Raw genomic sequence first — 16,805 nt, 5'->3', positions numbered from 1 at the left:
TAGCTGTATCCAGCTCCATCATAGTTGTGCATGGCCATGGACCCTCTTGATCTTAACCCTCATTGGTGGCCTGACTTCCTGGCTTGACCTTGCATTTTCCTCATCACTTGCCTCATGATGACTAGACCTGTGGATTGACTTCCTGGCTTAATCTCAGACCTGTCTTGTCACCACAAACCTGTCAGATGATCTGGACTCTTGGTTGATCCCAGCTTCTGTCCCTAGGCTTGTCCTCGTCACTTTGCTCAGGTCACTTTGAACCAGGCCCTGGCTGGTGGGGTCTCTGCCCTATGGGCTGTGTTCTTGTGCTTGGTTCCTGGCTCCCAGTCCCTCAGAGCAGCTGGCCCTTGCTTTTCTGTGACAGGTACACCACTAGTCACCAGCCTTCACATGGACTTTGTGCTGCTGATCACGACTGTTTGAATCTGGTACTTCATCGGCCAGTTTTCAGTCAATCTCACTGTCCAGTTATTTAGTCCATACTTCATCAGCTTGTCTAGGAGAATGTTGTGAAAGAGGTTCCCTGCACCATTCACCAGTGTGCACACATTTTGCCTCATCTTTATTTTGCTGCTGATGTACCTGTAGAAGACCTTCTTGTCGCCCTTTAATGTCCCTCACCAGATTCAGGTCCAGGTGCGTTTTGGCTTTTCTAACCCCATCTCCGTATGTTCTGACAGTGTCTCTGTATTACTCTAGGATCACCTTCATTTGATTTCCTGCACACTGGGATGGACCATTCAAAAATTCACAACGCTGCAACCAATAGCCTCACCACACTGCATTATCTTTTATTTTTAAGTCCACTGGAGACAAACACAAGAGACATTCTAAAGCAATCACAACAAAACATTTAGTTGGCTTGCCTCTTTTTTTGAGTAAAAAAAAAAAAAAGATGGCTTAGGTAACAGCTTTGAAAGAAAAGGACCAAGATTTACAGCCCAATCAAAAGCCCACAGTATAACATTACATCTTTCGCTTGCTACTATGTGCCATTAGGATACTAGTTATCCAACATCCTCCTTCAGGAACTACTTATTAGTCATGTATAGCAGCACATAAAGAAGCTACGCTTGCTTCACGTGGCTTTTCTGATTCTATAAGTACTGGGTACTTTATGCTAGCCACCTAAGTTCTCACAACCATCATTTAAAAAAAAAAAAATCAGTAATACATTGAACAGTAAATATAGCAATTTCTGTGATAGTTTTGTTGCATATGTCTCTGTTGTCTATATTCCCATTTGAGGTCTTGCCAGTCTCTTTCACCTGTTTTAACACTGGAAACTGCACTGAGGTTACTCCCTGAGGGCCCGTGACGTGCTCCAGAACAGCCATCTGTACTACGGCATGGCAAGGTTCTCCTCCCTCACACTGGCAGCTGAGTTCAGCCAAAACAGAGGACAGCGCTTACCTCCACGGTGCTACTTTCTGTTTACTCTCCTAAAGCCAGAACAAACTACCTGGGGCTGTGAGGCTCTGCCAAAGAGCTAGCAGGAACATGAGCACCTGAAAGACGCATTGGGAAATTCTATATGCCGAATAACTAATAAATCTACCACACTACAGAGTCTCCTGTTTTGTTTTTTTTTTTTTTTAACTGTAGACTTGATAGCAGAGAATGTAAACACAGAAAATTGTTTCATGTGGGGTTGCTGAAGAGCTCAATTTAAGACTATGAGAAAGACAGCCCTGAAGCCGGCAGTGAGCACATGCGCTACAGAGAACCAAAGCTATGGTAATTTTCCTTTCCATCTGAAACAAGCTCAGCTGTGACCTGTATCAGCACGTTGCAAATGCTCTGTTTCTGCAGGTGTTTCTTTGAAGGGACTGGTGCGCTTAAGCAGTGGACTGACCACAACGATAGAAGGGGCAGAAATCATGTATTACTATTATTCATCAAAGCTTTAGTGAGACTTTCAGGAAGATGAGGACATTTGGTGTATATTGATTCCATACGAAATCATGTATCTGGACCTCTGCTTCAGCACTGAGAAAATGTCTCTGTTCTGCTTCCATAAAGCCTTCCAGCTGATAAAAAGCAATTTTGCAAAGTCATCTGGATTTCCTCTAAATCCAGAGAATCCTGGCCTGCCTCTATATGCCCATTCATGCTTTTGTAGCAATACAAAGAGGTTGAATTTGTCCCCTCTATCATGCAACCTCTTTCTTTAAGAAACTAAGCATATCGTACACAGCGTCTTACAAAAAAATTCCAGAGGCTTGCCAAAAATGACACAGTGGGCATAAATAAAATGATAGTTGGAATTTAAAAAGCATACTATATTATTAAAAAACTTGAGCAAAACAACAACAAAAAAAAGAGTGTGTATTATGTACTGTCTATGGATACAACTATGGATGCAATTGTGAAAGGTAGCGTGACAGCTATAGAAAAGCCAGCTAAACCGGGGAGCTCGAGCAACCAAGTTGGTAAGTCTATGCCTAGATTATGTATATGGACACTTGAATGTTCGTTTGAGTAAAGAAATACTGAAACTGGGAAGTGCAAAAATAAAAACTTGTCTTCTGTGATTGAGGATCATTACAGAGTCCTAAAAACTTTACTTTTTCCTAGAAAATAAGTAAACTGCTGAGGCCTACAAACAGCACAGTGCCATCTCCAGTGATTAGGAGATGACTGAATATAAACCAAGCAATACTGGGTTTCCCAAACTTTCCTCCGCTTGTTAATGTGGCATCACACTGTGAGGACCTCATTGAAGTCAGTAGTAAGATTCCCTACTTCAGTAATGAGATATAAAAGGCCTTCTTTCTCCTGTAGATCTCGACAAAATCATACCCTAAAGTCTGTAGCAACAGAGATACATCTTTTCCGGCCTGCCCCACTGTGAGTTCATGCTCACAAACCATTTTCTGTAGTAACCAGTTACCATCCACCACCTGAGCCACAGTTACCTCACTGCCCATTACTCCCACAGACAACCGGGCATGCCAGTTGTATTGGCTTTGTCACTGCTGGTGATTGCCCCTTGCCAGTAATTCTCAGCAGCAGGAATTCAGATGGCAGCAATGGACTGGACTTGCTGTTCTGTGTCTCATTTGCCATCTCTTCTGGCTCCATACCAAGTCAGAGACCCTTCGCCTAGTTTTTACGCTAGTAAATGAAATGGTCAGGGACTGTTCTCAGGACCTGATGCCAACTGGCACTCCACAATTCAGTCTCCTTTCAGCTAAAATGACAACACAGCTAAACTTCCCTACAGCTTCCTTCCAAAAAAGCAGGACCACATCCAAACTGCCAATTGGGAATGAGCTCTGACCCAGGCTAGACCCCAAATCATGCCCAAGCACTGAAGCAGTGGTAGCTGGTCCAGGCCAAAACCATCCGAGGGATGTGCTAACAATTGCTTGTCAGTGTGTGGGCCCTTCCTTAGCCCGATTTACTTTATAATTATAGTTTTCCACTAATGGAAGCAATTCTGTAGCAAAGGATAACTTTGAGAAGAATGATCTAAGCAAAAAAAGGGTCTCAGGTACTGACTCGAGACCAGGATGTAGGGACTCATGTCCTTTCTCTAGAACATAGTTTCTATGCATTTGGAAGCTCAGCTCTTACTCTGTGCCTCCATTCTGGTTAGGGTTTTTTTCTTGTTTGTTTGTTTGCTTTTTTTAAGATGGTCGTTGCTTTTTTTTTTTTCTTTAAAATAGAGCTTACTGCAAAGAGACTCTGATTTTACCTGAAGACTGTATGTAGTATCAACAACAACTGTGACAAGAGAATTTGCAAATCTAAGGCTGCTGACACCCATCCCAGAAAGGAAGCAAAAGACGGGGACATTCTGCCACAAGGAAGGAACTCCCATGCCCCCATCAAACCAGAGCAGCAGCATTATGTTTACAGATTCAAAAGAATTCATCAAACTTAACTTCATTTTGTGATGGCTAAATTCTGTTTTAAACATATTCCAGTTACACTCTTTTTCACTACAGTTGCCAATCTTTCAGTATTACTTCCCCATTAGCAAGCAATCCACAACCACTCCTTTCGCACATCCTTGCAAATTTTAAGACAATTCAACAGGAATCCACAAAGCAGCACACCAGCTTCAGTGACTCTCTGAAAAAAAAATATCTCCCCAAGGCACCTTTACTCACAAAACCTCTTCACAATAAGATATTTATGGAGTTTTATTCTTTTGAAATCATTCACTATTTATTACATATGTTTTGGAGCTATATTATTATTATTGACCGTTAGGCTGTTTATTTTCAGTTTTGATAAACTGTCTCGAAGCAAATGGCTCATGTGAATTGCTGATGGCTAATACATAATTAAAACGTAATTTTATGAGGTTTAAGTGTAAACTACTTCTCATATACACATATTATTTTTCCTGTTTATAGCATGACGTTTTCAGAGAATTACTACAACAGATTTTGTAACAGCAATTAATCTTTCTCCATTATGATTCTTTTCTCATATTCAAAGAACTAAACCGAAGCAAACTCTGCTTAACCTGCTCACTGTGAAATCAGTGTGCCCTGAGCAAAGATGTCAGTCACACCCTCACAGATGACGAATAGCATCCCTGCTGAGCAGTGTTTTTAAAGGAACACAGTATTTGGGCAGGATACCAAAGGCTACAGAATGTCACATAAGCAAGTCGGACAGAAGTAAATGGGGGTTCTGCAGCTGCGGGGATGGGATGTGGCGCTTAGAGAATCACTGAGCCGCGCTTGGAGACTGGATTTTTTTTGCTTTTTTCCCATATAAACTCAGGCAGAGACTGGTTTCTCGTCTCATTTTTAAAAAGCCTCCTCATTATCCTGTTGTTATTTTCACCAAAGCAAACTGAATTTTCATGAGACAACAAACTGAGATTCCAGATCATGGAAACACTCTGCTTAAATGTACTTTTAGTAGCAGTGTCGCTGACAGCCTTGGTATGTGGGTCCTCCAAAAGACCCAGGAAGGAACCAAACTTGTGAGAGACTTATTAAATCCTCCCCTGCTGCCATCTGGTGCCAGGAGCAAGTAAATTACTGTAACTCTTCAAAGAGTACTGCTTACTACACCCATCCTGTGAAGCTGAGCAGCTACATCAGCAGGCGTACCCGCACCTCTTCTCTCGCTACCATGACCCCGCTCCCTCCATTACCTGCTGTTTGAAACGAGGCTCAAACTCTGAAAATAAATGAAAACATGAGGTGCAATTAGGAAGCGCTTGGGAGATGGTATGATGCCGAAGGCTCAAACTTTCCCTTTTAAAGCAGCGCAGCCAAGCGTCCATCTCCAGCGGCTTGTAAGGCACGCGGCATGGGAAACAAACAAAAGCTAGAAATCCATGCACAGTTACAGAGCTGTGACCTCACCGGGATCGCAGAGACACGATGGGATAGTGCAGCCATGGATTGATACAAACTCTAAAGGTGAGGAAGAAGGGTTGTGCTCTACACAAAAGAGCAGTTCAATTGCATGTAGTGTTGCCTTGTAATGGGTGATGGGCCAGCTGCGAGCTATGGGTAAGAACCAGAGAACAGAGAAGCATGTGTGGCATCATTTGGGGTACCTTCTACAGACCATCTGATGAATATGAGGAAATAGATGAAGCATTTTTTAGACAACTAGAAGAAGCCACATGATTTCTGCCATGGATTGAAGACAATTTTTACCACAGGGGATAAACAAGGTTGCTGCGGGGATCACTCTGATGGACCTCTTGCAAATAAGGAAGCACTGGTCAGGGGTTTGTTGGCCAATGGTAGCACTGGCAGCCCCAGCTGCGCGATGGGGAAGTTTGAGGTCCTAAGAGAAATAGTGGACCAAGACAAATAGTGGATAAGAAAGTTTCGCTTCTGAAGGAATGCAAAAATGTAATGCTGCTATCAAATATGGTCGCCTTGCCTACTGGAAATGCTGCAAACCACCCTCTATTATGAGACCTGTTTCCAGTTCCTTATAACTTCACCACATTTTAGAGTTTGCAGATTTTCCATGCCAAGCATCTGTCTCAGGATGTTATCAACGTTGTTAATATTTTGGAAAATTTCAGCAAAATTATTCAGCTCTTTCCAAGAAGAGAATATCCTGGTTTGGTCATATTAAATTATTCTAGCAACTGTTCTTCTGAGAAGTTCCAGTATGCCTGTGCTCTGCACTATTTTTGCATCTGTATACAATACATACCTCATACTTTCCTAATTCATCCAAATCATAACTGGCCAAACCATAACCTTTCAGAAATCTTCCATTCCTATACATTACCAGGTAATTATTTCTTGGAGTTTACGGGATTAAATTGCTGAAAATTCCGTATTTACAAACCACCACATCCTCTCCCACCCCAGCTATCAATTTGCACGTTTTCTCCAGCTGACAGATTACGTTCCAACTCCAGGACAGAAGGCAAAGCCTAACTAACCCTGCAATTGTTGCTCCATGTGGGTCTAGATAAAGCTGAGGCTAGGCATTAGAACCAGAAACCTTTCCTCCTAGTGCTCACAGTGATATATTGCTGTTTCCTAGTACAGTCAGTGATCCTGCACTGCTCTCAGTTGAGATGCAGAAGTAAAGAGCTAAGGCTTGGAAACAAGGAAAAGGAACAGAACCAGCCAAGGAAGCTGGCAGATTTGTATGAGGGGGTGGAAGGATCAGGGGAAAAAGACAAATTTTACAGAAAAGCGAAGCCGTAACTAAGAAATGGGGATAATACACTTGGAGTAGAATACGAGGAAAACGAATTGGAATAAACTTGAAATCCAGAGGGCAGACTGGGCCCTGATGAAGAGTTGGAATGAGAAGGAAAGAAGGGAGTGTGAGGGAGAGGGATAAGACTGGGACTTAGGAACCAGAAAACAGAAAAACAGCTGAGCAAAGGAACTATTATAAGACACACACCCCCAAAAAAGAAAAGAAAAACCAGGCACAGGATCAAGATTGAGCGAGAGAACCTGGAGAATCTGAGACTTTGTGACTTCTAGGAGAAAGACTGGAAGCAAGTGGTGTAGATAAATGGCAGGAGAACAGGCTTAGAGAAAGAAAGGGCTGTGAGAAATGAGAGACACTAGATTTTCATCAAGGAGACATAGTGGGCAAGCTTATACTGATGATCAAGGGGACTAGGAAAGATAATCCCTTACCAGTTCTTTTCACAGCTCTCCAGTTTTTAGGGGTTTTCTGTTTTGTGTTTTCTTTTTTTTTTCTGTTGGTTGTTGTTTTTTTTCTTTTGTTCTGTTTTACAGCAGCTTTTGTTGTGAAATTTCCAGCTACTCTCCTGATTTCTCTGCAGCCTGAGCACTCAGAGGTGTATGGAGAGCTAATCTGTGCACACCAGTTACATAAACAGGGCAAGCAAAGTTTGCGAGAGTAAGCAGAAACGTATAATTACTTTCCTGTGGTCCCACAGCAGGTTAGTATCAAAATCAGGAACAAAATTCAGATTCCTCCTCCCAGCTCGTGTGCCCAGCTGCCCAGGCCCTGCTGCCTTCTTCCATTTCCACGCAGCATACAAAACAGACTGACTGACAAGACAGACGCCACTCCAGCAAAACACAGACCCGCAGAGAAAGGCAAAAACTCCTCTGCCTGCAGTCGGAACTGACGGGACAAAAGACATCTCTGGTTCACGTGCTGTGTAGCCGTGGGTGTTGCAAGCTCTGTACCTGAGCTAATAACCTATGCTTAGAAGAAGAAAATGGTCCCTGACAACACCACCCTAATGCGGCTGTAAGAACTGAGCTGTCTTGCATCCCCCCAGTTTGGAGCACTGCAAGAACAATCTATACCTGTCCGTAAAGACACATGTTTCTGAAAACCACCGTGCCTCCTGCAATTACATGTCTGCATTGCAACGAGGATTTGTAAAGCCCGGTGTCCAATACATCTGTCATATTTTCCCCCTACTTCATTTGTCTCACGACAAACCATCTCCAGCACGGCTAACTGGGCGTTTCCTACGTAGCTGCAGCAAAGGAATGAATTCTTAGTTCATACTATTATCATTAAAAGGTCTAGAAGTGTTAGCTAGGCTAACACTAAATGGTTACCAACAAATTAATGAACATGTTAAGGAATCCAACTCTTTAACAAATTTTTTATATCTGAAAAAAAATTACATCTAGTTACAGCTGGTTTCTCTTTCTTCTAGGAAACGATTTCTCTAGTCTGTTTTCAGCTTCCCAAAAAGCATTACAATTAATAATAACAAATAATAACGAGGAAATCAGCAGCAGTTGCTACAAATAAATTGTGAAAATTTACAATGCAGATTAAAAATCTTGTGTTTCCATGTGGACGTATGCAGAAATAACATTAAATGAAATAGCTGCAGGTTGGGGGACTGACACTAAAAAGTAACTGATGATAGAAAATGTGTGCTTTGCTGCAACACCTTCCAAATCCTGGATGCTTGCAAGCTTTTGCTGCCATCAACAACAACTTCCATTTGTCATGGAATATATCATAATTTTTTTTTTTTTTCAAAAGCTCCAAACCAAGAAAGTAAACAGCAACTATTTCTCTGTATTAATGGACAAATACATTCACAAGTCTATAATCAGCAAATGTTCACTGGAGAACTCTAGATTTGTCTCTACACAAACGCATCTGCTAGCATTTATCTTTTATATATGTTTGTAGTCAAGTCTAACATGTTTTTCAAAACACTATAGAATCTACACAAAGAGAACTTTGGCTTTGGTCCTGCTCTAGAGACTACCTAACAAAAAATTATGCTTCTGCCTCCAACATTTTCTGTTAAGTCTTTTAACCATTCTCCGCTGTTTCACTCTGTTCTTTTATAAGGAGGACAAATTTCCCATGGCAGTTATACATAAATAGATTTTAAGAAGAATGGGAAGGTTTGTGTATTTGCAGTACATTTGGTGACATAAAAGTACAGAAATCAATCATTACATACTCTGAGCACTGTTATTATACTGTAAAATAAAAATGCTTCATTGTCTTTGGGGATTAACTCTGCCATTAATTCTAAACTCAATAAAGTCAAGATCACAATCCAGACAAAAGGTCCTGACTGCATTTCTGCTTATGCTGAGTAGTACTTCTTAATCAGGAGGTTGACTTGTCATAATGGCTGTACTGAAACGAGAAAGGGTTGTAAACCCATGAAACTGGAGGAAATACCTCACAAGCAAACAGAAAATTAACATTACGACTATCTGACAATGACATTTAAGATGCAGGACACCTCCGACTGCCAGAGAAGAAGAGAGGGTATTTGCCACAGAAAAATTCTAATGCACTTCAGACCGCTTTGGGTTGTTTTCATGGTTGTTTCAAGTTAACATTTTCATAGTTTCTTCACAGATTCTAAATTTCAAATGTGTAAAAATTAGTATTCTTCACCAGCATCCTCCATTGGTCCTCCAAGTCATGGCATGCTTGCAAAGTGCATAATAATTTGGCTGCACTTCAAACTTGCTTTTCTCTGACTTCCACCTCCTCAACCATCATCCTCCAACTTCCCCCATGCAGTGCTGACAGTCCTAGCCTGAAAAGCAGCCTTCTCCTACTGAAAGGGACTCAGCAGCCTGTTTGAAATACATAAATGAATGCTGCTGCCTAATTATGATGACGCATATAATGACTGGGCATAGCAGTTCTCCTCTACCGTTTAGTGTAAGGATGTATTTTTGACTCTTTGTCCACTCCACCTTTACCCTGGCGTAGAGTCTTACTGCATTTTTGCATTCTGGCTCAGTGCCCCTATTCTGTGCCAATGGGAGTCACCCATCTGTTTCAGATTCATGAAAATAGTATTGTGTAGAAGAGACACTTTCCTTTCTTCTGGAGTCTCAAGTATCCTTCCATCGATACCAAGATCAAAGACAGAAACGGGCAAACGCCTAAGCTAAAGAAAGAAGTGGAAAACACTATGAGAGCAGCCGAACCACATTTCAGCCTACTGGGCCAGAGGGAAGAATCAGGATAAGGAGAAAGTGACTACTGACGACAGAGACGAAGAAGTCTATTTATCGGGTTAACTTCCTGCACGTACATAGCTCCCAAAGAGTGTAACCTATCGAATTGCCACTACACTTCACTGATAATCTGAAGATCCATAAGAAGAAGCAAGGCCAAAAAAGCTTATTGTGGTAGAACTTATCACAGGGCAGGAGGAAAGGATCCAGAAATGGGAATCTGCAAGAAAGTAGAGCCCGAATGGACAAGAATAATGGAAAATTTGGAGTAAAGCCCAACTTAACAAGAAGTTGTAAGGATAATTACAGACAGATCACGCTCTCATAAAGAAGATGGTCCCAGAAACAGAGTTGTATTTGATGGCAGAAACCAGACTGAAAACAGAAGAAAGTCTCGGGTGGAGGAGAGGGAAGCTGAATAAGGCTCAGATTTCATGCCCTTTTCAAATCTGCAATTATCTGGAAAAGCAGCAGAAGGCGGAAAAAAACCACCTGTTTATCCTCTACTAACATGTTTGAATCTCAGTTCCTGTAAAGAAAATATATGAATATTTTTAATACTACATTACTTAAAGTAAGCAATTGCAGTTCCTAAAAATACCGTAACTTATCACACAATTGAAAATTTCCTGACTTTCTTAACAACTGAAATACATCTCTTCTGCTTCATAGAAGATCAAAGTAGACATTGGCATTCCTGCTAGGGAGTATTACTAAAAGTGAAAATCAGTGACATTCATTGAATTTTAAACACTGAACTGGAGAGCTGTTTCTAAAATCTGTTCTGAGAAGTCATTCTTAGTCAACAGTTTCTCTTTTTACTGCATGCTTTGTTACCTCTGTCGGCCAGGCTATTACCGCTGTAAAACAATTTTCTGCTTACTTAATGGCACAGTATCTTGCATCTAGATAACGGCAAATGGAGTAATTTTGAAGATAAATTAGATATAATGTAAAATTATGCTTAGGCTGAAAGGCCAGGTAGAGTCTCCCACTTCCCAATACTCCGAAAAGCGTGACTGAACAAGATGGGGATCTAGCTGCCCAGTCCCAGTGTGCCTGCTACTCTCGAGTAGTAGTTAGCGAGGGCAAAAAAAATGGTCTTTGTAAAAACAATGGGGAACATCATCTGCAAAGTTAGGCGCCTCTAACTCCCTTCAGCACTCTTCCTGCATGTACTGTAAGTACAATGTCTCAAAGCCTCTGAACTCTGTTACCATCGGTTCCACCTTTCTCTATTTGCATAGGCAAAATAAAGCCACAGCTTGGATTCTGTTTTGCCTAGGAAATGACGAATATTTTAGGTTGTTCTCGACTTCCCAATCACCAAACTGTACTTCAGCACTCTATGCAACTTTCAACTTTTGCCTGCCATATTTTTTACCCCCAAAACAAGTTCCAGGAAGAAATTCAGTTAATTCAGCGATAAGAATTTAGTGACTTCAAATACTTTGTGTGGAAGTAAACAACAACACTAACCTCTTTCATTTTTTCCAGTTCGTTCTGTAGCGCTTGTTTGGCAATTTCAACTTCTATAAGCTGCTGTCTTAATTTTTCATTTTCATCTTCTGTTACAGTACGTTTTTCTTCCACATTTTCTAACTCATGGTGAAGTCGCACCGATACATCTTTTGCAACCTAAATGAAATGACATTTCAAAAGAAAGATTAAAAAAAAAATAATAATTACTGCTGCAGTGCTTAGCACATAAGCAACCATTTACAGGTTAATTATGGATGTTTTGACAGAAGTGGTATGAAAGGAAACGTAGACAAGGACATCCACAGTTAAAATTCTAAAGGATTCAAAATTCAAGCCAATTCCTTCCAAAAATGTTATAGTCTTCCTACGGACTTCACTGGAAACCACATTAGAAAAGAAACCCCAGCTCCTTGTTAGATGTTATGTCAACAGTGAAAGAGGACCATCATTATTCCGGGAGACAGTGCAGCATCTAAGGTACGTGCCCTTCAAATACTTGACATGCAGAAGCATCTAAAAGCAGGGTCCACCTTCTTCAGGCCTACTATACATGTGCCTGGTATAAGACCACAAACAGACACATCTTTATTTTGATTCTGCTAGTTTCTCTGTCCTTCATGAACAATATATCAGGCATTTACTACTATTGGTTAATTTAAAGAGTAAAATATGAACAAACAACATTTTTACTGACCTTATGTTCACCCAAATGATGTCCAATATTTTAAATGAACACTAAGGTTTTTGCCTTTTTCTTTTTTTAATGCATTTTCACAGGAATAGAGTTAAAAGGTATATGTCAAGATCTAATTCCTCTTCTTCAAGTAAAGTAATAAGAATTTTGCCATTCAATCCACTTGCATTGTATTTTGTGAAACCACCAGAAACTATAATCATGCACCAAAAATATTTAAATATACACTAATCACTGTTATGATGGTGATTTAGACACACAGTTTGAAAAGCCTAATTTTCTGCTTTTTTTAGGGCATTGGAAAATATAATTAATCCTTCTTAGCATTAGCGAGGGGAACTCAGAGAACTATCCTTTATGGCTTTCGCCAGAATGATCTTTATGTTTGTATGTCAAAGAACTCTCTTTGACATGCTAAAGGTCTAAAGAAAAAAATAATAACGGTAAGCAAGCAGTCGTCAAGAATTTGATCCATCAGAAAACAGCGGCAGCTAGTGACTCAGCCTCCCCTGACAAGAAACCCAGCGTGTGTGAACTACAGGTACATCACTGCAGTGTGGCACAAGATCATTCAATAACCTCCCCCACCGCACGCACACTTAAGACACATAATGCCCAACAGAAAGAGAGAGTGGAGGGGAATTTCAATTATAATCATACTCCAAAAAGACTGCAGGACGAGCTGAGAATCACACCACAGGGCAATATCGTGATGTCTCTTCTTATGCTCAGCATTAAACTGCTCATCTGGCTGTCCAACCAAAGTAAATGGAAAATCACAGGGGACATCTTTAACAGCATCCTATCAGATTCTGTCTTTGGTTCATAGATACAGTCTGTGTCAGTAAATACAACAAAATAACAAGATCATTACCGGTAGGTTTTTTTGACACAAGATTTGGTGGAGTGGCAGTTAATGCAGGGAAATCCTACAGAGCATTCTAGATCATATGGGAAACGTGACTCACTTATGCAAGACACTATCTCTGAACAATTAAGTCCCCGAATATATTACCCATGCACAGAATTGCACATGAGTTACAATTATGGTTACCCAGCACCAGGAATTCAATTAGGCAGAAATTTGGCATTAGATGTCTAGTGGGAAGTGTCCCTGTCTATGGCAGGGGAGTCGGAACTCGATGATCTTCAAGGTCTTTTCCAACTCTAAACCATTCTATGATTCTATGTTTATCCCTACTCCAAAGCGGAACACATTCATGACCTGTGGGAATGCTTTGCAAAAACACTATTCCTTTGCAAGCAGTCAGTTGTATGGTTATTGGGAAAGACATGGGAGAAATCCTAATTAAAGTGAACCCTTTGCCCAGCTCAACCTAAGGCCTTAGCTGCTACCTCCTATATCGCAGGGGAGCCTCCCGGGACCCTGCGCCTTTGTTACTTGCTAATACAAAGTAACACGTTGAGTCAACAAAGAAATCACCTCTATAAGCTAGAATCACAATATTCATTTGGGACACGAAGGCTCACGTTAGAATTCTGCCTGCAGAGGTGCACGTCTCAACTATTCACCTGAGCATCATTCTGACTGTGGAAAATGTCCCTTGCTTCGACCAGCGATTCCACCTGACCCATGACAAAGGGGCCATTTTGCTTCTGACCAGGAAGACAGTATTTTGTCAAGGGCCACGTGAACAGCTGTAGTTACAGAACTGTCATGGCCACAACAGCAAACGTGGGTTTTGAATATGCACAGGCAAGGAATATCAAATAGAAATACAGAGAAGGATATTGGCGTTTTAAAATGGCATTAGTGAGAAAATTAGTGGAACGTTTCTTGGACTGGTGTCTACCTGTTAATAAGAATGATGTCGGGCTGGAAAATTTTCAGAAAAGATGATCCGAGTCTGCAAACCAGGGTTGGGAATAACAGACTCTCAATCCATTATACTTATCAGAAAGTAGTTTAAGAATGACCTCGCTCCTGATCATGTGTTAAATTAGCATTTTTAAACTGCAGTCCACTGAATCCAACAAGCCACAGGTAACTAGTTCTATACAGAGGACAAATGTTGCTATACAGAGGCCTGTACTTCCATGAGAAATGAAGGGAGACCTGTTAAGTGAAAAAACGTTTAGGAGTCCCGATTAAGTAGAAATCTTAACAAAGTCTAGTGGACGGAAGCAGAAATCAAACAACTTCCAACCAGCGCAAGAGAGTTTTTGTTTTTTTTCTGTAATTGGATGGATCTAGAATGGAGATGATGGCTATTTTACCAACAACAATTTTTAAACAAGGACTTGTTTTCCTCAGCAATGGGCTGTGGTTCGTTCAGATGTTATGGATTAAATACAGTTGATTGCACATTGAAATTTGATGTGTCTATGGTTTCATGTGGACGTGGGAAATCCTGCCTTCAATGAAGATCACAGCAGTGTTTTCACTGACACCAATGGAGTCAGGATTTCGTGTTGTGACTCTGCAAGTATTCAATCTACCAGTCCTCTGAAATCTTTACTAAATAGAGCATAGTAATCCCCTCAAAGTCAATGGGATGATTCAGTGATGTTGGTTTAATTTTGCGGTTTAATTTTGTTGGTTTAATTAATTTAGAAGATCCCAAACCTCTAGATCCTAATTTGTATTTGAGTCATTTCTTACACATTAACTTTACAAAAACTGATTGTACTAAAGCTGAAAACAGCCTACCTACATACCGAAGGGCTTCTATTACCAAGGTATACTTGGCCACTGCTATCCTATGAGCTGCATCGGGTGCACAGTGTACGACAGAACGGATGGAAATGCCTGAGTCATGAGAACCGAGAGCACGCTCGTGTCTCTGTCTGAGGCGCTCCCTCCCCTTGACACCTGCACACATCTGTACCTTGAGGTCCTGCTCCATGCTGCGCAAGAGCTCGCCGTCGATCTCGCCGGTCTGGGCGTAGCGGAGCCTCTTGCGCTCAGCTTTGCGCAGCCGGTACTGAAGGATCCGGCAGTTCTTGTTGGCTCGTTCCAGTTCATGGCGCATTTCTTGAAGCTGACAAGCGTCCTCCTCGAAGAAACTGTCCCTCATCTCGTCCATCTCTGTCCTCAGCTCATCTATCTCATTCTGGCATCGGGGTGAGAAGGGGACAAGGACGCCACAGGTGGGTCAAAAGCACAAATGTCAGCACGTATAGGGGAAGGCGGCCAAAATGGAGCTCCTGCCCACAGGGACACCAGCTAAATACAACCCAGCTCATTAAAAAGCACTGCAACGAAGCCGGGAAGTGGCCCCACGACAGGGCCATCTTAACTCTGCCTCAGGCGCTAGTGTCGGGGGAGAGAGCGGCGGGAAAGCCCCTTCCCGGCGCGGGGGTGGGGAGGCCGCCCGGCCCCGGTTCCCCCCATCCCCCCACGCCCGCCCCGGTCCCCCCGCCCCCCCCTCCCGCTGCCCCCGCCGCCCCGGCCCCTCACCTTGAGGCTCTCGTTCTCCTCCCGCAGCTTCTCCATCTCTTCCTGCATCTCCTCCTGCAGCTGCGGGCTCAGGACGCCCTCGGGGGCGCCGCTCCTGCTGCCGCCGCCGCCGCCGTCCGCCTCGCCCTGCCGCAGCCCCTCCGCCCCGGCCGCCGCCATGGCAGAGGGCGAAGAGGCGGAGGAGGCCGGGGGAGGCTCGGCCGGGGCGGCGGCCGCGGAGGCGGAGGAAGCGCTGCCGCTGCTGCTGTGGTTGCTGCCCTTGGTTTGCATCTGGGCGGCCGCCGCCAGCCCCTTCCTGAGGTGGAACTGGATGAGCTCACTTTGCAGGCATCCCTCCTTCCAGTACCCGCCGCCGCCGCCCGCCGCCCCGCGGCCCTTCCCCGCGCCCGAGGAAGATGGAGGCGCCGGGGCCGCCTCCCCCGCGCCCTTCAGCGGAGACCGCCCCGCTTTCCCCCGCCACTGCTTGGGCGGCGGCGGCGGCTGCGGCGCCACCGCCCCCTCCCGCTCCCGCTCCCCCCCGCCGCCGCCGCCGCCGCCGCCTCCTGCAGGGGGCGCCTCCTCGGCGGCACGCGGCGCGGCGGGCTCGGCGGCGCGGGGCGGCGGCGGCGGCTCCTCGGTGGGAGCTCTACCGCCGGCGGCGGGCGGAGGTTCAGCACCGGCGCCGGGCTGGACAGCTCCCGGCGGCCCCGCACCGCCGCGCGGCGGCTTGTCGGCGGCGCGGCCGCGGGCGGCTCTGACGGCCTGACCCGGCGGCGCCCGCCCCGAGGCGGCCTTGGCGGCGGCGGCGGCGGCGGCGGCGGCCGGGACGCGGGAGGCGGCGGCGGCGGCGGCGGCGGGCGGCGGGCGCGGGGGGTTGTCGCGGGCCCGGGCCGGCGAGGAGGCTCGCTGCTGCTTCCTGCCGCTGCTGCCCTCGGGATGCAGGCGAGGCTCGGCGGCGGCGCCCCCTGCAGGCGGCTGGCTCATGGCGGCGGCTATCTCGGGGAGACGTCCATCACCGGCGGCGTCCTCCGCCTCCGTCGCCGCCGCCGCCCGGAGAGCTGGGGGAGGAGAAGCGGAGAAGACGGTCGGGGTGGGGACGGGGAGGACAGCCCTCGGGGGCGGCGGGGAGACGGGCGTTCTGGCAAGGCCGGCGGCCGGCGGTGCCCCGTCTGCTCCCGAGCCCTTCCCCGTGCCCCGCCGGCAAGAAGCCGGCCGAGGCTGAAGCCCAGCGTCAATCCGGGGTGAACGGCTTTCGGGAGGGAGCCCACACTACCCGGCTGAGGCCGAGGTCAGTTCCCACTCCGTTTGCATCTGGGGGCGTTTG

The 16,805-nt window shown here is 44.7% G+C and overlaps 1 protein-coding gene across 1 annotated transcript in view; it reads right to left on the bottom strand.

Annotated features, from left to right (window-relative positions):
* Positions 1–16,580, bottom strand: part of MTCL3 (MTCL family member 3) — a gene marked incomplete at its 3' end in the record, with an annotated part of 30,371 nt that extends 13,791 nt beyond the window's left edge. Inside the window, exons 1-3 of the mRNA XM_082481821.1 lie at positions 15,503–16,580; positions 14,931–15,155; positions 11,385–11,543 (exon numbers count right to left, since the gene is read on the bottom strand). Coding sequence (XP_082337947.1) covers positions 11,385–11,543; positions 14,931–15,155; positions 15,503–16,465 — 1,347 coding nt within the window. The 5' untranslated portion in view covers positions 16,466–16,580. The remainder of the gene's footprint in view (positions 1–11,384; positions 11,544–14,930; positions 15,156–15,502) is intronic.
* Positions 16,581–16,805: the final 225 nt, after the last annotated feature.

This window comes from Vanellus vanellus, assembly GCF_965231255.1.
Source record: "Vanellus vanellus genome assembly, chromosome: 3".
NCBI classification, from domain to species: Eukaryota; Metazoa; Chordata; class Aves; order Charadriiformes; family Charadriidae; genus Vanellus; species Vanellus vanellus.
This window is presented reverse-complemented; position numbering and strand designations above follow the sequence as displayed.